The sequence below is a fragment of the Tetrao urogallus genome (assembly GCF_951394365.1).
Source record: "Tetrao urogallus genome assembly, chromosome: 3".
Taxonomy (NCBI): Eukaryota; Metazoa; Chordata; class Aves; order Galliformes; family Phasianidae; genus Tetrao; species Tetrao urogallus.
This window is the reverse complement of record NC_136815.1, coordinates 29,065-49,727: the sequence shown is the minus strand read 5'-3', so window position 1 is coordinate 49,727 and position 20,663 is coordinate 29,065. Positions and strand designations below refer to the sequence as shown.

The window sequence follows — 20,663 nt, the reverse complement described above, 5'->3', positions numbered from 1 at the left end:
GCCGCTGCTCTTTTCCTCCCTTCCTTCCTTCCCATTTTTGTGGGACTGGGGGGTGGGGGAAGAGCAGAGGCCTGTTCCCCCTGTCACGGACACACATTGATCTGGTCAACTCCGTGACAACACCTCAACGTTTTGGGACGCGCACCGTACCGCAACCATGCAGCTCTGCCATCAGGAACCCCCAGCGCCAGAAGCCCGGTGCGATGGCCAAAAAGGCAGCGTGTGGTCACACATCTCCCATCCTGCTCCAAATGGGGCTTTTTAGAGCTCTTTGGCCCCAAAGCGTCGCGTGGCAGGAAAGCGTGTGGCTGTCGCGTGTAATTGTTCACATTAATTAGTTGTGTGCTCTCAGCTGAGGGTGGTGAGCAGGATCGCAGCGGTCCAAGTGGAGATGGTCGGGTCCCAACCCGTCCCCACCATGCCCGCTCATGCAATCATGTGTTCAGAGTCATTAAGGTTGAATAAGAGCTCCAAGATCACCAAGTCCCACCCCAAGCCGTCCCCAGCGCGCCGCTGTTCCTGCGTGCCACATCTGCTCACCCCTGGGACGCCCCCAGGGATGGGAGTCCCGCACATCCCTGCTGCTCCGCTGAGGTTCGTGGCTGATCTCCACATCTCACCTCCTGTCAGCTCTGAAGACAGCAGCGAAAACTCGCTTTTCCAGAACATGACCGTGTTAATTACGAACATCCACAGGCAATGCATCCGAGGCTTGTAAGTTTCCTTTTATTAAACAGGAGTGGAGTTATTCAGCTCAGATATTCAGCCCAGCGCTGTGCGGCACGGCGGTCCCAGGGCCGTCTGCGATGTGGGAGCGCGCACACGGGCTGCACCCGGAGGAGGACAGCTGAGGGAAACACAGGGGATTGCAGAGCTGAGAAATGAGGGGAGGAAGCAGCGGGGGCACGGATCCCTCCTGCAGCTCCCTGCTGCTCGCTGCTATCAGCATGGCCCTGGCCAGCAGTCCGGCACAGCACCCACTTCTATCTCCAATCACCCGTGAGGATCTCATGGAAAAACTCTATGGGGGCTCTCTGTAGAACAAGAGAACTGGAGGGAGGGAAAGCACACACGGTGAGGGGGATGCTATGAGAGTAAGTACCGAGTGATTGCAGCGCACGAAGCAGTGAGAGACCAACCAGCACTCGGCTGAGAGAGCAAGCGGCCCAGGGACCCCTAGGGAAGCAGGCTGGGGCAGTGAGAGCAAGCTCAGCAAGCCCCTCCAGGAGCAGCCAATGTAAGCAGGGTGCTGTGCCTGCATGTAAGCTTCGGATGTGCGAGCCTAAAACCGTGTCAGTGCCGTGGAGATCGGTGCAAACATGTTCAGTGCGTAAAGAACACGCATGAGAAGGGAAACAGAAATTCCGTTCTCAGGTCAGCGAATACTGTAGGAGATTTTGTCCATATAAGAAGAAAGCATACAATATATTGCACATAAATGAGCGGAGATAAGCCGGGCTGATTCATGAATTCCAGGAAGGTAATAAAAGAAACAGGATTAGACGCTATAACGTAATGCATCACTGAGTCACTTCAAAACCATATTTCATGCGTGAGTACTGTGACAAAATGAAAGCGAAGAAGGAAACGCTGAAAGTGCTCAAAGGAGAATAAGAAAAACAAGGCAAGTCGGTGAGAAAAGAAAGGGAGGCAAAAGTGCGAGAGGCAAAACAAGTCGGAACAGACTGAAAATTGTTCACCATGGAAATAACAGAGAAAAAAAAAGAAAATAATTATAATTACTTAGCAAAAATCTTAAGGAAATACAGCCCGGTGTCCGGGTCGGGCACGCAGCGGCGCAGGAGCTGCATGTAGGTGAGGTTCTCGTGCGTGTTGGGGTCGAAGAAGCCCTTGGTGTCGTCGCTGGGGTCGGACAGGACGCGGCTCATCTCGTGGTCAAAGTAGCCGCGCTGGAAGGCGGCTTGGACGGGCAGGCGGTGGCTGTGCACGGGGTCGATGATGCCGCCGGTGGCGATCTGGGCCTCCAGCAGGCGGACGCCGTGCTCCCTGACGATCAGCCCCTTCTGCATGGCCTGGAAGAGCGAGATCTGGGCGCCGCTGTAGGGGTCGGTGTAGCCCGTGACGGCCCTCTCGGCCGACAGCAGCTTCTCGTGCAGCTCGCTGCCCACCAGCCCGCAGGAGACGGCCTCGTCCACGGAGAGCTTCTGGTTCTTTACTGGGTCGACGAGGAAGCCGGTGGCAGCCTGCGCCTCCAGCAGCACCAGGGCCGTGCCCTGCCTCAGGATGCCCTTCCACATGGCCTGGTAGATGCTCATCTTCTCCATCTTGGCGGGGTCGGCCTTGGAGGGCACCAGCACGCCGGCGATGCAGCCCGTGCCGTCCAGGTAGCGCTTGACGGAGGCCATCTGCGTCACCTGCTCCACCGTCTTGGAGCCCTGGACCAGGTCGGCCAGCGTGTCCTTGTCGATGATGCCCGAGTCCAGCAGGTCCGAGGCGGTCACCTGCCGCCGGAGGCCGCGGAACGTCACCGTGCTGCTGCGCTCCACCGCCTCCTGGACCAGGAGGGCGAGCAGCCCGGCCAGCTGCTCCAGCGTCAGGCTGCCGGCGCGGGCCTTCCCCAGCAGCTCACGCCTCTTGGCCTCGGAGACGTACTTGGAGAAGAGGAGCTCCCACAGGGAGACCTTCCTGCCGTGGAAGTCGCCGCCCGACACCTCGACGCTGCGCGACGACAGGGCCTGCTCCAGCTCCAGCTCCAGCTCCAGCTCCAGCTCCGTGTCCGTGTCCGCTTTCGTGTCCTTGTGGCGCTCGCCGTCCTGCTGGGAGCTGCTGCCATCGCCGTTGTGGGCTGGAGGCAGGACCTCCTGCTGCGTCGTCTCCTGCCCGGAGGCGGCACGGCCCCGTCCCGCGGCCCCGGTGACGGCGGCGGTGAGAAGGGCGGTCATGTCGGAGATGCTCAGCGTGCCCGCCTTGTAGTCGCGCAGGAGGTCCTGGCGCCGGCGGTCGGGGACGTAGCGAGAGAAGAGGAGCTCCCAGAGGGTGACGCTCTGGCCCTGGAAGAGCCCCGCGCTGACGCTGGTGCGGGCGGTCTGCAGGGCTCTGCGGGCGTCCTCGCTCAGCTGGTAGAGCGCCGAGCCCTTGTCCATCAGCTGCAGCATGAGCAGCCCGGTGTCCGGGTCGGGCACGCAGCGGCGCAGGAGCTGCATGTAGGTGAGGTTCTCGTGCGTGTTGGGGTCGAAGAAGCCCTTGGTGTCGTCGCTGGGGTCGGACAGGACGCGGCTCATCTCGTGGTCAAAGTAGCCGCGCTGGAAGGCGGCTTGGACGGGCAGGCGGTGGGCTGTGCACGGGGTCGATGATGCCGCCGGTGGCGATCTGGGCCTCCAGCAGGCGGACGCCGTGCTCCCTGACGATCAGCCCCTTCTGCATGGCCTGGAAGAGCGAGATCTGGGCGCCGCTGTAGGGGTCGGTGTAGCCCGTGACGGCCCTCTCGGCCGACAGCAGCTTCTCGTGCAGCTCGCTGCCCACCAGCCCGCAGGAGACGGCCTCGTCCACGGAGAGCTTCTGGTTCTTTACTGGGTCGACGAGGAAGCCGGTGGCAGCCTGCGCCTCCAGCAGCACCAGGGCCGTGCCCTGCCTCAGGATGCCCTTCCACATGGCCTGGTAGATGCTCATCTTCTCCGTCTTGGCGGGGTCGGCCTTGGAGGGCACCAGCACGCCGGCGATGCAGCCCGTGCCGTCCAGGTAGCGCTTGACGGAGGCCATCTGCGTCACCTGCTCCACCGTCTTGGAGCCCTGGACCAGGTCGGCCAGCGTGTCCTTGTCGATGATGCCCGAGTCCAGCAGGTCCGAGGCGGTCACCTGCCGCCGGAGGCCGCGGAACGTCACCGTGCTGCTGCGCTCCACCGCCTCCTGGACCAGGAGGGCGAGCAGCCCGGCCAGCTGCTCCAGCGTCAGGCTGCCGGCGCGGGCCTTCCCCAGCAGCTCACGCCTCTTGGCCTCGGAGACGTACTTGGAGAAGAGGAGCTCCCACAGGGAGACCTTCCTGCCGTGGAAGTCGCCGCCCGACACCTCGACGCTGCGCGACGACAGGGCCTGCTCCAGCTCCAGCTCCAGCTCCAGCTCCAGCTCCGTGTCCGTGTCCGCTTTCGTGTCCTTGTGGCGCTCGCCGTCCTGCTGGGAGCTGCTGCCATCGCCGTTGTGGGCTGGAGGCAGGACCTCCTGCTGCGTCGTCTCCTGCCCGGAGGCGGCACGGCCCCGTCCCGCGGCCCCGGTGACGGCGGCGGTGAGAAGGGCGGTCATGTCGGAGATGCTCAGCGTGCCCGCCTTGTAGTCGCGCAGGAGGTCCTGGCGCCGGCGGTCGGGGACGTAGCGAGAGAAGAGGAGCTCCCAGAGGGTGACGCTCTGGCCCTGGAAGAGCCCCGCGCTGACGCTGGTGCGGGCGGTCTGCAGGGCTCTGCGGGCGTCCTCGCTCAGCTGGTAGAGCGCCGAGCCCTTGTCCATCAGCTGCAGCATGAGCAGCCCGGTGTCCGGGTCGGGCACGCAGCGGCGCAGGAGCTGCATGTAGGTGAGGTTCTCGTGCGTGTTGGGGTCGAAGAAGCCCTTGGTGTCGTCGCTGGGGTCGGACAGGACGCGGCTCATCTCGTGGTCAAAGTAGCCGCGCTGGAAGGCGGCTTGGACGGGCAGGCGGTGGCTGTGCACGGGGTCGATGATGCCGCCGGTGGCGATCTGGGCCTCCAGCAGGCGGACGCCGTGCTCCCTGACGATCAGCCCCTTCTGCATGGCCTGGAAGAGCGAGATCTGGGCGCCGCTGTAGGGGTCGGTGTAGCCCGTGACGGCCCTCTCGGCCGACAGCAGCTTCTCGTGCAGCTCGCTGCCCACCAGCCCGCAGGAGACGGCCTCGTCCACGGAGAGCTTCTGGTTCTTTACTGGGTCGACGAGGAAGCCGGTGGCAGCCTGCGCCTCCAGCAGCACCAGGGCCGTGCCCTGCCTCAGGATGCCCTTCCACATGGCCTGGTAGATGCTCATCTTCTCCGTCTTGGCGGGGTCGGCCTTGGAGGGCACCAGCACGCCGGCGATGCAGCCCGTGCCGTCCAGGTAGCGCTTGACGGAGGCCATCTGCGTCACCTGCTCCACCGTCTTGGAGCCCTGGACCAGGTCGGCCAGCGTGTCCTTGTCGATGATGCCCGAGTCCAGCAGGTCCGAGGCGGTCACCTGCCGCCGGAGGCCGCGGAACGTCACCGTGCTGCTGCGCTCCACCGCCTCCTGGACCAGGAGGGCGAGCAGCCCGGCCAGCTGCTCCAGCGTCAGGCTGCCGGCGCGGGCCTTCCCCAGCAGCTCGCGCCTCTTGGCCTCGGAGACGTACTTGGAGAAGAGGAGCTCCCACAGGGAGACCTTCCTGCCGTGGAAGTCGCCGCCCGACACCTCGACGCTGCGCGACGACAGGGCCTGCTCCAGCTCCAGCTCCAGCTCCGTGTCCGTGTCCGCTTTCGTGTCCTTGTGGCGCTCGCCGTCCTGCTGGGAGCTGCTGCCATCGCCGTTGTGGGCTGGAGGCAGGACCTCCTGCTGCGTCGTCTCCTGCCCGGAGGCGGCACGGCCCCGTCCCGCGGCCCCGGTGACGGCGGCGGTGAGAAGGGCGGTCATGTCGGAGATGCTCAGCGTGCCCGCCTTGTAGTCGCGCAGGAGGTCCTGGCGCCGGCGGTCGGGGACGTAGCGAGAGAAGAGGAGCTCCCAGAGGGTGACGCTCTGGCCCTGGAAGAGCCCCGCGCTGACGCTGGTGCGGGCGGTCTGCAGGGCTCTGCGGGCGTCCTCGCTCAGCTGGTAGAGCGCCGAGCCCTTGTCCATCAGCTGCAGCATGAGCAGCCCGGTGTCCGGGTCGGGCACGCAGCGGCGCAGGAGCTGCATGTAGGTGAGGTTCTCGTGCGTGTTGGGGTCGAAGAAGCCCTTGGTGTCGTCGCTGGGGTCGGACAGGACGCGGCTCATCTCGTGGTCAAAGTAGCCGCGCTGGAAGGCGGCTTGGACGGGCAGGCGGTGGCTGTGCACGGGGTCGATGATGCCGCCGGTGGCGATCTGGGCCTCCAGCAGGCGGACGCCGTGCTCCCTGACGATCAGCCCCTTCTGCATGGCCTGGAAGAGCGAGATCTGGGCGCCGCTGTAGGGGTCGGTGTAGCCCGTGACGGCCCTCTCGGCCGACAGCAGCTTCTCGTGCAGCTCGCTGCCCACCAGCCCGCAGGAGACGGCCTCGTCCACGGAGAGCTTCTGGTTCTTTACTGGGTCGACGAGGAAGCCGGTGGCAGCCTGCGCCTCCAGCAGCACCAGGGCCGTGCCCTGCCTCAGGATGCCCTTCCACATGGCCTGGTAGATGCTCATCTTCTCCGTCTTGGCGGGGTCGGCCTTGGAGGGCACCAGCACGCCGGCGATGCAGCCCGTGCCGTCCAGGTAGCGCTTGACGGAGGCCATCTGCGTCACCTGCTCCACCGTCTTGGAGCCCTGGACCAGGTCGGCCAGCGTGTCCTTGTCGATGATGCCCGAGTCCAGCAGGTCCGAGGCGGTCACCTGCCGCCGGAGGCCGCGGAACGTCACCGTGCTGCTGCGCTCCACCGCCTCCTGGACCAGGAGGGCGAGCAGCCCGGCCAGCTGCTCCAGCGTCAGGCTGCCGGCGCGGGCCTTCCCCAGCAGCTCGCGCCTCTTGGCCTCGGAGACGTACTTGGAGAAGAGGAGCTCCCACAGGGAGACCTTCCTGCCGTGGAAGTCGCCGCCCGACACCTCGACGCTGCGCGACGACAGGGCCTGCTCCAGCTCCAGCTCCAGCTCCAGCTCCAGCTCCGTGTCCGTGTCTGCTTTCGTGTCCTTGTGGCGCTCGCCGTCCTGCTGGGAGCTGCTGCCATCGCCGTTGTGGGCTGGAGGCAGGACCTCCTGCTGCGTCGTCTCCTGCCCGGAGGCGGCACGGCCCCGTCCCGCGGCCCCGGTGACGGCGGCGGTGAGAAGGGCGGTCATGTCGGAGATGCTCAGCGTGCCCGCCTTGTAGTCGCGCAGGAGGTCCTGGCGCCGGCGGTCGGGGACGTAGCGAGAGAAGAGGAGCTCCCAGAGGGTGACGCTCTGGCCCTGGAAGAGCCCCGCGCTGACGCTGGTGCGGGCGGTCTGCAGGGCTCTGCGGGCGTCCTCGCTCAGCTGGTAGAGCGCCGAGCCCTTGTCCATCAGCTGCAGCATGAGCAGCCCGGTGTCCGGGTCGGGCACGCAGCGGCGCAGGAGCTGCATGTAGGTGAGGTTCTCGTGCGTGTTGGGGTCGAAGAAGCCCTTGGTGTCGTCGCTGGGGTCGGACAGGACGCGGCTCATCTCGTGGTCAAAGTAGCCGCGCTGGAAGGCGGCTTGGACGGGCAGGCGGTGGCTGTGCACGGGGTCGATGATGCCGCCGGTGGCGATCTGGGCCTCCAGCAGGCGGACGCCGTGCTCCCTGACGATCAGCTCCTTCTGCATGGCCTGGAAGAGGGACATCTTCTGTCCCGTGCACGGGTGGCTGTATCCAGTGACCGCCTTTTCCGCACAGACCAGTTTCTTCTGCAGCTCGCTGCCCACCAGCCCGCAGGAGACGGCCTCGTCCACGGAGAGCTTCTGGTTCTTTACTGGGTCGATGATGAAGCCGGTGGCAGCCTGCGCCTCCAGCAGCACGAGTGCTGTCCCCGGCCTCAGGATGCCCTTCCACATGGCCTGGTAGATGCTCATCTTCTCCGTCTTGGCGGGGTCGGCCTTGGAGGGCACCAGCACGCCGGCGATGCTGCCCGTTCCCTCGAGGTATCGTCTCACATCCTCCTTCTTTGCTATTTCTTCTGCCGTCTCTTTTCCTTCCTTGAGTTTTCGCATGGTTTCCTCTGTTATTATCTGTGCGCTGAGAAGCTCTGACGCTGTGATTTGTTGCCTGATGCCTTGGAACCAAACGTCGCTTCTGTGTTGCTCTTTCTCCCTGATGATGTTTAATATTACGTCGATGATTCTCTGCGCGATGTGGTGGGATTCCTCTTTATATTTTTTCACGAGTTCTTTTCTCTTCTCTTCTGTGATGTACTCGGAGCACAGCAGTTCCCACAGCGACAATTCACTGCCTTTGTATTTCCCGACAGACACCTCCACCCTTGTTGCCATCAGTGCTTTCTTTGTGCGCTCGTCGATGTAGAAATAGTCCTCCTCTTTCTCCAGGAGCGGCAGCAGGTACAGCCCTGTGTCTGTGTCTCTGGAGCACCGTTTCAGGAGCTGACTGTAGCTGCTTTTCTCGCGGATGTTTGGGTCTATAAATCCTTTGCTGCCGTGGTCGGGATCAGAAAGCAGGAGGAACGTGTCCCCGTCCAAGTGGCCGCGCCGGTAGGCCACCTCCACAGGCAGGCGGTGGCTGTGCACGGGGTCGACGATCCCACCAGTGGCCATCTGGGCCTCCAGCAGACGGACGCCGTGCTCCTTGGCTGCTACCTTACTCCTCATGGCCTGGAAGAGGGAGATCTTAGCGCCTACCTGGGGATCCGTGTATCCTGTCACGGCTCTCTCTGCAGACAGCAGCTTCTCGTGCAGCTCGCTGCCCACCAGCCCGCAGGAGACGGCCTCGTCCACGGAGAGCTTCTGGTTCTTTACTGGGTCGATGAGGAAGCCGGTGGCAGCCTGCGCCTCCAGCAGCCCCAGCGCACACTGCTCGGAGAGGAGCCCCCTCTCCATTGCCTGGTAGATGCTCATCCTCTCTTTCCTTGATGGCAGGAGCACTCCGGCGATGCTCCCGGTGCCATCCAGGTACCTTCTGACTGCGTCCTGCTTGGTGAGGCTGTCAAGCGTCAGGCTCCCATCCTGCAGCTGCTCCAGAGTCCTCTTGTCAATTATCTCCGAGTTGAACAGCTCTGACACTGACACCTCGCCCCGCAGTCCTTTAACCTTGAGGGCTTCTCCTTTTTGCTCTGCATCCTCAATTACTTTGAGGATGAGAGCTGTAAGGTCTTCCAGAGCAAGAGTCTTGCCTTTGTATTGCTTTAATAGTTCTTTCCTTTTCTGCTCCGAGATATAGTGAGAGTAGAGGATGTCCCAGACGGACACCGTTTGGTCCTTGAATCTTCCAACTTTCACTTGAAGAGGCTTTGACTGCAGAACCTGTCTCGTCAGCTCGTCGACGTAGAAGTATTTCCCCCCTTCCTGCACAACCTGCAGCATGTACAACCCCGTCTCCGCGTCCTGAACGCACCTCTCCAGGAGCTGCATGTAGGTGAGGTTCTCGTGCGTGTTGGGGTCGAAGAAGCCCTTGGTGTCATCGCTGGGGTCGGATAGGACGCGGTTCATCTCCTCATTGAAGTACCCGCGCCTGTAGGCCACCTCCACGGGGATGCGGTGGCTGTGCACGGGGTCGATGATGCCGCCGGTGGCGATCTGGGCCTCCAGCAGGCGCACGCCGTGGCTCTTCACGATCAGCCCTTGGTTCATGGCTTCGAAGAGGGACATGGGTGCTTTTGTGTAGGGGTCAACGTAGCCCGTCACAGCTCTTTCTGCAGAGAGCAGCTTTTCATAAACCTCCACGCCAACGAGTCCGGCCTCCAGCGCCTCCTCCACAGAGAATTTCTTGTTTTTCTCTGGGTCGATGATGAAGCCGGTGGCGGCCTGCGCCTCCAGCAGCACCAGCGCCGTGCCCGGCCTCAGGATGCCCTTCCTCATGGCCTGGTAGATGCTCATCTTCTCATTGCTCGGCTGGATGAGGACCCCCGCTATGAAATTGTTGCCCTCCAGGTATATGCGGACAGAGTCCATTTTGGTGACTTCTTGGACCGTTTTCTTGCCCTGGTTGAGCTCATCGAGGGTTTTTTTGTCTATCAGCTGGGATCGGAAGAGATCACCGGCGGACACCTTTTTCCGCAGACCTTTGAAGGCAAACTTCCTGCCTTGTGCCTCGGTCTCTGCGATAATGGTGGTGACAGTCGTTACGATTTCTTGCAGTGCTTCGGCATTCTCGTCTTTGTATTTCTGCACCAGCTCTCTCCTTTTGCCGTCCGTGATGTACTCAGAGTTGAGGAGGTCCCAGACGGACACCGTCTGCCCTTTGAAGCGCCCTACGTTGACGCAGACGGTCACGGATTTCAGCACCTCCACGGTTTGGTCGTCCACGCAGAACATTGCATTTTTGGACAGAGGAAGGAGCCAGAGACCCGTCTCAGCCTCATAAACGCACCGGTCCTTCAGCTGCTGGTAGGTCACGTTTTCCTTCGCGTTCGGGTCAAAGAAGACCTGGGTGCTGTCGTTCAGCTGCGCGAGGCTTTGGTTCAAATCCTCGTCGAAGAAGCCGTACCTGTACGCAGCCTGGAGTGGGAGGTGATGGTGGTGGATGGGATCGATGACCCCTCCGGCGGCCAGCTGGGCCTCCAGCAAAGGCAGAGCATCAGCCATGGGAACGAGCTCCTTCCGGACCGCCTGGCACAGGGAGATGGGGCTCCCGGTGTAGGGGTCTGTGTAGCCCACCACCGCCCGCTCCGCACGGAGCAGCGTCTCGGTGAGCTCTTCGCCAATGACGCCGGCCCGCACAGCGTCCCTCACGCTGAGCCTGTGGCTGGTGGCGGGGTCAGTGAGGTACCCGGTGGCCGCCTGAGCTTCCAGCAGCTTCAGGGCAACCCCGGGCAGGAGGAGGTTATTCTTCATGGCGTCGTAAAAACTCATTTTCTCTTTGGATTCCTCTAGGATCACCCCAGCGATACTGCCCGTGCCCTGCAGGTACCTTTTCACGCTGCTCATTTCAGCCACCTCCTCAGGAGTTCGGATGCCCTGAGCCAGCTCTTCAAACATCTTCTCCGTGAGGATGCTGGCCTCCAGCAGCCGGACGGCAGGGACGCTGCCCTGCAGACCCCCCAGCACGATGTGGGTGCGGGCTTTCATTTCCATCTCCCCCACCAGCCCAAGCACCAGCGCAATCAGCTGCTGCAGCGACATTTCCTTTGCACGGAACCTCTCCACGAAGCTCCTCCGCTGCTCTTCGGTGAAGTACCCGGAGTGGATGAGCGCCCAGAGGGAGACTCCTTTCTCCTTCACCACGGTTTCCTGGAAGAGCCGCTGGATTTGCTCATCCGTGTAGGCAGGAGCGGCCGTCTGCAGCAGAGGCAGCAGGTGGAAGCCAGACTCCTCGTCCTTCTGGCAACGTTGGATGAGCTCGGCGTAGCTCACGTTCTCCTTGCTGTCTGGGACGCAGAAGGCTCTGTTGCTGTCGCTGGGCTCGGAAAGGGCTCTGCTTGTGTCCTCATCCAGGCACCCGCGCTTCTGGGCGGCCTCGATGGGGACGTGGTGGCCACACGCGGGGTCGATGATGCCTCCGGTCGCCATCTGCACCTCCATCAGCTGCATGGCCTGCTTGTCCGCAATCAGACCCTTCTTCATGGCCTGGAAGAGGGGAATCTTCCTGCCCGTGAAGGGGTCTTTGTAGCCCGACACTGCCCCTTCTGCCTGCTGCAGCTTCTCGTGCACCTCCGGCCCGATGACGCCCTCCTTGACGGCCTCGTCCACACGGAGCTTCTGGTTGTTCACGGGGTCGATGATGAAACCCGTGGCAGCCTGCGCCTCCAGGAGCGGTAGGGCCACTCCGGGTACCACGATGTTCTGTTTCATGGCCTCGTAGATGCTCATCCTCTGGTTCGAGGGCTGGAGCACGATGCCTCCGATGCTGCCGGAGCCGTAGAGGTACTTTCTGACCGAGTCCATGCGCAGGACTTCCTCGGGGCTGACGGACCCCTCCAGCACCTCCTCCAGCAGGGTCCTGTCAATGATGCCCGTCTCCATCAGGTGGTACGCGCTGACGCTGCCCCTCAGGGCCGGGAACTTGATGGGGGCCCACTTCTTCATCTCCTCCTCCAGCATGGCCCGGATCTGCTCCAGGCTGAGCTTCTTCAGCCGGTAGTGGTTGAAGATCTCGCGGCGCCGCCCCTCGCTGAAATACTCGGAGGTCAGCAGCTCCCACACAGAGACCCTTTCTCCGCGCAGACGCCCGAAGCGGACGGGCATCCAGGAGCTGCAGAACAGCTCACGCGTGGCAGCATCCACAAACTGCCGCCTCTTGCTGTTCAGGGGGAGCAGGCAGAGACCGCTGCCCGGCTCCGTCACGCACTTCTCCTTCAGCTGCAGGTAGGTGAGGTTCTCCTCCGTGTTGGGGTCGAAGAAGCCCTTGGTGTCGTCGCTGGGATCGGACAGGATGACGGTCATCTTCTTGTCCAGGTAGCCGCGCTTGTAGGCCACCTCCACGGGGATGCGGTGGCTGTGCACCGGGTCGATGATGCCGCCGGTGGCGATCTGGGCCTCCAGCAGGCGGACGCCGTGCTCCCTGACGATCAGCTCCTTCTGCATGGCCTGGAAGAGGGAGATCTTGTCCCCTGAGCAGGGGTCTCGGTACCCGGTGACACATTTCTCTGCTGACAGCAGCTTGTCGTAGACGTCGGGGCCGATGACGTTTGCCCTTAAAGCCTCGTCCACAGAGTAACGTTTGTTGGCCGCCGGGTCAATGACGAAGCCGGTGGCAGCCTGAGCCTCCAGGAGGATCAGCGACGTCCCTGGCCTCAGGAGTCCCTTCCTTTTGGCCTGGTAGATGCTGATCTTCTCCTGGGATTCGGGAAGCAGCAGCCCAGCGATGCTCCCCGTCCCTTCCAGGTACTTCCTGACCGTGTCCATGCCCACTACTTCCTTGGCTGACGTTTCCCCCTCCTTCAGTTTCTTGAACAGATCCCGGTTGATGATCTCGGAGCTCAGGAGCTGGTCGGCGGTCACGCGTCCCCTCAGCCCTTCAAAGGTGATGTTGGCTGCAGAAGCCATTTCCTCAACAGCGGCACGGACGGCCTCGGCCATCTCCCGCATGGAGAGCGCTCCCTCCAGGTGCTGCCGGGTGAGGGCGGCTCTTTGCTCGCTCTGGATGTAATCAGAGAAAAGGAGCTTCCAGAGAGACACCGACTTTCCTTTGAACTTGCCTACAGCGACGGGCACCTTCGTGTTCTCCAGAGCCGTTTGGGCGCCGCGGTCGAGGAAGAGGCGCGTTCCTTGGCTTCCGTCACCGAGCGGCAGCAGCAGGAGCCCGGTGCTGGGGTCGGTGACGCACTGCGCCAGCAGTTCTGCGTAGCTCAGCTTCTCCTGGGAGCCGGGGTGGAAGAACCCTTTGGATTCCTCGGTGGGATTGGCGAGGAGCTGCAGGGTGCTCTCATCCAGGTACCCCCAGCGGCACGCGGTCTCGACGGGGACACGGAGGTGCCGGCCCGGAGCGATGACACCGCCAGTGGCCATCTGAGCCTCCAGGAGGTGGAGGCCGTGGTCCCTGGGGACGAAGCCCTTGCTCACGGCTTGGAACAGGGACAGCATCTCCCCGGTGCGGGGGTCCCTGTAGCCGCTGATGGACCTCTCTGCTGAAGACAGTTTCTCATGCAGCTCGGGGCCGACGAGGCCGCTCCTGACGGCTTCATCCACGGAGAAGCTCCTGTTCTGGATGGGGTCGATCAGGCTGCCGGTGGAGGCTTGCACCTGCAGCAGCGCCAACGCAGCGCCAGGTAGCAGGAGGTGCTCCTGCAGTGCCTGGTAGAGGCTCCTCCGCTCCCCGGAGGGCAGAACCACGCCGGCCACGCTCCTTGTGCCGCGCAGGAACCGCTGCACCGCGTCGTCCTCTGCCACCTCCCCGGCTGACACCTTCCCCTCCTGCAGAGCCCTGAGCGTGTTGGGGCTGATGATGCCGGCGTCCCGCAGCTCCGTGCCGCTCACTCGCCCCCCCAGCCCGGCAAATGTGAGCTGCAGGGGCAGCAGGAGGAGCCCCGAGGCCGGATCCACCACGCATCGCCCCCTGAGCTCCGCGTAGCTGACCCTCTCCATGCTGTTGGGGTCGAGGAACCCTTTGCTCTCCTCGCTGCCGTCAGACAGGAGCTGCCCTGTCTCCTCATCCAGGAGCCCCTTCTCGCAGGCAGCCTCTGCCCGGAGCCGCCTGCCCGTGGCCAAGTCGATGAGGCCCCCGGTTGCCAGCTGAGCCTCCAGCAGCCGCAGGCCCTGCTCCCTCCCGAGCAGCTCCTTCTGCAGCGCCTGGAACAGAGGGATCCGCTCCTCCGTGTAGGGGTCCTTGAAGCCAACGGCTGCTCTCTCGGCAGCCAGCAGCCTCTCCTTCAGCTCCAGCCCCACCAGCCCCCTCTGCACGGCCTCTGCCACGGACACGTGTGACTTCTGCCCCACATCAGCAATGCCACCCGTGGCCGCCTGCGCCTCGAGGAGAAGCAGCGCCGGCTCCAGGCTCAGCAGGTGCTCTCTGGTGGCATCATAAAAGCTCATCGTCTTCTTCATAGCCTCCACGTACACCCCGGCGATGCTGCCAGCCGTGCCGCTGCTGTGCACTGCCGCCGCATCCCTGCCAGCTGCCTCCAAGGGTGATCCGCCAGGATGCATCGCCGCCGCATCCCTGCTGACTGCGCCAACAGGGTGCATCGCTGCCGCATCCCTGCCAGCTGCTGCCTTCTGCTTACCCGGCAGAGCATCCCGGCACTTTGCTCCCGGCTCGTCCCTGTGCTCACTGTGGCCGTTCATCGCCGCCCCGTTCACTGCTGCCCCATTCACCACCGCTCCGTTCAGCCCTGCCTCGCTCGCCATCCTCCTGCTCCCTTCGTGCCGCGTCCCCTTCACACAACCTGCTGAGAGGGGAGAGAATGGGGAAAATCAGGGAGAAATCCGCCTTTCTATGCTTTGCAAGCTACACGTGGGGAAGAAAAAATGCATCTCATGGGCAGTGGGGGTGAGCAGCCACGGGCTGCCAGAGAGGCTGTGATGCCCCGTCCATCCCTGGAGGTGTTTGAGGGTTGGATGGGGCCCTGGGCAGCCTGGGCTGCTGTGAAATGGGGAGGTTGGTGGCCCTGCCTGTGGCGGGGGGTTGGAGCTTCGTCATCCTTGAGGTCCCTTCCAACCCAACCGTTCTGTGATGCTGTGATTCGCTGTGTGTCTCCCCGGTGCACGGAGCTGGGCCCGCTGCAGGCACACCTCTGCTGCTCCCTGAGCTGCAGCGCCGGCTCCGTGCGGGATGCGCAAGGATGCGACGCTGTGCAGGGAGCTCAGTGCTGCACCCGAGGGCACCGGGGTGAGGTGGGCAAAGCCCCAAGAAGGCACGGAGAAGCGAGTGAATGCTGCAGACCCTTGTGGAGGAGTGGGAACTGCTGGCCTCAGGTGTGTTCGGAGAGCTGCTGGCTGCGCAGGGGCTGCCAAAGCAACAGGAGGCAGCCGAGCGCTGCAAACCAGAGGGAACGGCTTCAAACTGACCACAAATGGGAGCAGATGGGGGGGTGAATCCCTTCCCCGGAGCCACCCCTGGAGGTGCCTGAGGCTGTGGATGAGGCCCTGAGCTGGCGGAAGTCACCCAGCACCCCGCAGGGCTGAGGCTGAGCTCCGGGGGGCTCCTTTCCAACCCAGCGTGATCCTGAAGGGCGCTTCCAACCCGACCGTCGCACGGCTCTGCGTCCCACGGCTCCGTAGGGGCTGTGAGGAGCGGCGGAGCCCTCAGGACGGCTCCTCAGAGCCACCCGGGCTGGGAGCAGCACCGCAGCAGCGGAACGGCGATGCGAGGCACCGAACGCTGCGCCGCTGCGGCTGCACCGAGGTGAGGATCGGCTGCGGGTTCCACCCTCGGCTCACAGCCCTGCCCGGCGCCAGCAGAGCAAACATCGGCGGTGCGGGCGGTGCAGCTGTGGGCACGCAGGCTCGGCGAGCTCCACGTGCAACCTGAGCAAAGTTCGGCCCCCGCACGGCCCGAGCCCATCCTGCAGGGCTCCGGGCACGGAAACCGTCTCTGATTCTGCTTCCGTAGCTCCAAACCTTCAGCCCGGAGCGGGGCAGCGTTCAGGTTTGACACAAAGCCTCTGCGGGACCTGCGGGAAAGGAGGCTCGCAGCTCAGCTGCCCTGTGAGGCACAGGGAGGAGGCAGTGGGGTGGGGAAGGGAGAGGAGGGGGCACGACGAGGAGGTGGAGGGTGGAGGGGGGGGCTGCTCCCTTTCATTGCACGGCGTCAGCCCCACGGAAACTGTGAGTAAGGTGAGCTGGGAGCAGGGCAGCTCCTGGCTGCGCTCCAGGTGCTCCTCAGGGCTGCGCAGCACAGCACTGCACTGCACTGCACAGCACAGCACAGAACTGCACAGCACTGCTCAGCACAGCACTGCACTGCACAGCACTGCTCAGCACAGCACAGCACAGCACTGCACTGCACAGCCCTGCTCAGCACAGCACTGCACAGCACAGCACTGCTCAGCACTGCACAGCACTGCACAGCACAGCCCTGCACAGCACAGCACAGCCCTGCACTGCACTGCACTGCTCAGCACAGCCCTGCACAGCACAGCACAGCACTGCACAGCCCTGCACAGCACTGCTCAGCACAGCTCAGCACTGCACAGCACAGCCCTGCTCAGCACAGCCCTGCACAGCCCTGCACAGCACAGCACAGCACAGCACTGCTCAGCACAGCACAGCCCTGCACAGCACAGCACTGCACAGCACTGCACAGCACAGCACTGCACAGCACTGCACAGCACTGCACTGCTCAGCAAAGCCCTGCACAGCTCTGCAAAGCACTGCTCAGCACTGCACAGCCCTGCACAGCCCTGCACTGCACTGCTCAGCACAGCACACCATTGCACAGCCCTGCTCAGCACAGCCCTGCACAGCCCTGCACAGCACAGCACAGCACAGCACTGCACAGCCCTGCACAGCACTGCTCAGCACAGCACTGCACAGCCCTGCACAGCACTGCAGTGCTCAGCACAGCCCTGCACAGCACAGCACAGCTCAGCACAGCACAGCCCTGCACAGCACTGCACAGCACAGCACTGCTCAGCACAGCACAGCACTGCTCAGCACAGCACTGCACAGCACAGCACAGCACAGCCCTGCACTGCACTGCACTGCTCAGCACTGCACAGCACAGCACAGCACTGCACAGCCCTGCACAGCACTGCTCAGCACAGCACAGCACAGCACTGCACTGCTCAGTACAGCACAGCTCAGCTCAGCACAGCCCTGCACAGCACTGCTCAGCACAGCACTGCCCTGCACAGCACAGCCCTGCACAGCACAGCCCTTCACAGCACTGCACAGCACAGCACTGCTCAGCACAGCACAGCACTGCATAGCACTGCACAGCACAGCCCTGCACAGCACAGCACAGCCCTGCACAGCACAGCACTGCTCAGCACTGCACAGCACTGCACAGCACTGCTCAGCACTGCACAGCACAGCCCTGCACAGCACAGCACTGCTCAGCACTGCACAGCACAGCACAGCACTGCACAGCCCTGCACAGCACTGCTCAGCACAGCTCAGCACAGCACAGCACAGCCCTGCTCAGCACAGCCCTGCACAGCACAGCACAGCACAGCACAGCACTGCTCAGCACAGCACAGCCCTGCACAGCACTGCACAGCACTGCACAGCACTGCACTGCTCAGCAAAGCCCTGCACAGCTCTGCAAAGCACTGCTCAGCACTGCACAGCCCTGCACAGCCCTGCACTGCACTGCTCAGCACAGCACACCATTGCACAGCCCTGCTCAGCACAGCCCTGCACAGCACAGCACAGCACAGCACTGCTCAGCACAGCACAGCCCTGCACAGCACAGCACTGCTCAGCACTGCATAGTGCAGCACTGCTCAGCACAGCCCTGCACAGCACAGCACAGCACTGCACAGCCCTGCACAGCACAGCACAGCACAGCACAGCACTGCACAGCACTGCACTGCTCAGCACAGCCCTGCACAGCACAGCACAGCTCAGCACAGCACAGCCCTGCACAGCACTGCTCAGCACAGCACTGCACAGCCCTGCACAGCACTGCACAGCACAGCACTGCTCAGCACAGCACAGCACTGCTCAGCACAGCACTGCACAGCACAGCACAGCACAGCACAGCCCTGCACTGCACTGCACTGCTCAGCACTGCACAGCACAGCACAGCACTGCACAGCCCTGCACAGCACTGCTCAGCACAGCACAGCACAGCACTGCACTGCTCAGCACAGCCCTGCACAGCACAGCACAGCTCAGCTCAGCACAGCCCTGCACAGCACTGCTCAGCACAGCACTGCCCTGCACAGCACAGCCCTGCACAGCACAGCACTGCTCAGCACAGCACAGCACTGCACAGCACTGCACAGCACAGCCCTGCACAGCACTGCTCAGCACAGCACAGCCCTGCACAGCACAGCACAGCACAGCACTGCTCAGCACTGCACAGCACTGCACAGCACTGCTCAGCACTGCACAGCACAGCCCTGCACAGCACAGCACAGCCCTGCACAGCACAGCACTGCTCAGCACTGCACAGCACAGCCCTGCACAGCACAGCACAGCCCTGCACAGCACAGCACTGCACAGCACAGCACTGCACAGCACAGCACAGCCCTGCACAGCACAGCACTGCTCAGCACTGCACAGCACAGCACAGCACTGCACAGCCCTGCACAGCACTGCTCAGCACAGCCCTGCACAGCACAGCCCTGCACAGCACAGCACTGCACAGCCCTGCACAGCACTGCTCAGCACAGCTCAGCACAGCACAGCACAGCCCTGCTCAGCACAGCCCTGCACAGCACAGCACAGCACAGCACAGCACTGCTCAGCACAGCACAGCCCTGCACAGCACAGCACTGCACAGCACTGCACAGCACTGCACTGCTCAGCAAAGCCCTGCACAGCTCTGCAAAGCACTGCTCAGCACTGCACAGCCCTGCACAGCCCTGCACTGCACTGCTCAGCACGGCACACCATTGCACAGCCCTGCTCAGCACAGCCCTGCACAGCACAGCACAGCAAAGCCCTGCACAGCACAGCACAGCCCTGCACAGCACAGCACAGCACTGCACTGCTCAGCACTGCTCAGCGCTGCACTGCACAGCAGAGCCCTGCACAACCCTGCACAGCACAGCACAACCTGGCGACGGTGTGCACTGCACTGTGCATTGCTTTGGGCATTACTTTGGGCATTGTTCCATGCACTGCTCCGTGCATTGCTCCATGCATTGCTCTGGCCTTTGCTTTGGCCATTGCTCCATGCATTGCTCTGGCCTTTGCTTTGGCCATTGCTCTGTGCATCGCCCCACGCGTCGCTCTGTGCATTGCTCCGGGATTTGCTCCACTCATTGCTCCATGCACTGCTCCGCTCATTGCTCCTCTCGCTGCTCGACGCGTTGCTCCAGGCACTGCTCCACACGCAGCACCACCTCGGTGCTACGAGCTGCACACCCGCACCCCCCTCTCCCCCCCCGGCACCCCCGGCTCCATGCACAGCCCTCCCAGCCCTCCCAACCCTCCCCGCTGCGGTCGCTGCGGCTCTCGGGACCCCGGAGCGGCGGATGGGAGGGAAGAGGGACCGGAATCGTCCGAGTGCGGGGAGCGCCGCTTCGGGGACGGAACGGCGGAGCTGCGGGTGGGAAGCGGGGCTGAGCGCCGCGGAGCTCCGGGAGTCGGGGCCGATGCGGGGCGTCCCAGGAGGGCGAGAATTGGGGCGGGGGGGGGGGCCGCCGAGTGAGCGGAGGACACACGGACCCCCTCGTCTCGCTGCCCCGCGGTGCCGACCGCCTTCGGTTCGGCTGCTCGGTGCGGGGTTCGCTCCGTGCCCACGCGGGATCCCCCCCGCTTCCCCCTCCCCGCGCCGCCGCCCCGCGTCCGCCGCCTCCGTCCTCAGCCCGGTGCGGGCGGAGCCGCATTCCTGGCGTTCCTGGCTTCGCTCCCGCGGCCCCCGCTCAGCTCCGCCGCCGCCTCTCTCCCTGCCATCCTCGCATACCTGCCCGCGGCGCTCGCGGTTCGGCTGCGCCCTGCAGGTGCCAGCGGTCCCGAAGCCTCCGCCGCGTTTTCGTGCCCGGGACCGGGGCGAGTTTAATACCTTGCCCTTCCCCGCCTCCGCGGATGACGCAGCCGGCCCAACCCCGCACCTTCGGCACGAAGGCGGCACTCCCCAAACCCCCCCCTCGGTCCCCCGTCCCCAAACACATCGGGGTCCGGCCGCGGCTCAGCGCCGCCCCGCGACCTTCGGGAGGACCGGCAGGGGGTCGGGGGGGAGCCCTGAAAGCCCGACGTGAGCCCAACCCCGAGTGCCCAAACCGTTCACTTCACCCCGACCCCGATCCTAATCCCGACCCTAAACCCACAGCTAATCCCGACCCTGACCCTGACCCTAAACCAAAGCTCAATCCTGAACCCAAACCCAAGCCCGACCCTAAATCCTAAATCCCCAACCCTGACCCTGACCCTAAACCAAAGCTCAATCCTGAACCCAAACCCAAGCCCGACCCTAAATCCTAAATCCCCAACCCTGACCCTGACCCTAAACCAAAGCTCAATCCTGAACCCAAACCCAAGCCCGACCCTAAATCCTAAATCCCCAACCCTGACCCTGACCCTAAACCAAAGCTCAATCCTGAACCCAAACCCAAGCCCGACCCTAAATCCTAAATCCCCAACCCTGACCCTGACCCTAAACCAAAGCTCAATCCTGAACCCAAACCCAAGCCCGACCCTAAATCCTAAATCCCCAACCCTGACCCTGACCCTAAACCAAAGCTCAATCCTGAACCCAAACCCAAGCCCGACCCTAAATCCTAAATCCCCAACCCTGACCCTGACCCTAAACCAAAGCTCAATCCTGAACCCAAACCCAAGCCCGACCCTAAATCCTAAATCCCCAACCCTGACCCTGACCCTAAACCAAAGCTCAATCC

General features: G+C 63.4%; 1 protein-coding gene across 1 annotated transcript; it reads right to left on the bottom strand.

Annotated features, from left to right (window-relative positions):
- Positions 1 to 1,739: 1,739 nt before the first annotated feature.
- On the bottom strand, positions 1,740 to 14,559 carry EPPK1 (epiplakin 1; the record flags this gene model as incomplete). The annotated part of the gene is given in 2 exon segments (XM_079533372.1): positions 1,740 to 3,293; positions 3,295 to 14,559. Coding segments are annotated over 2 exon segments (12,819 nt in total).
- Positions 14,560 to 20,663: the final 6,104 nt, after the last annotated feature.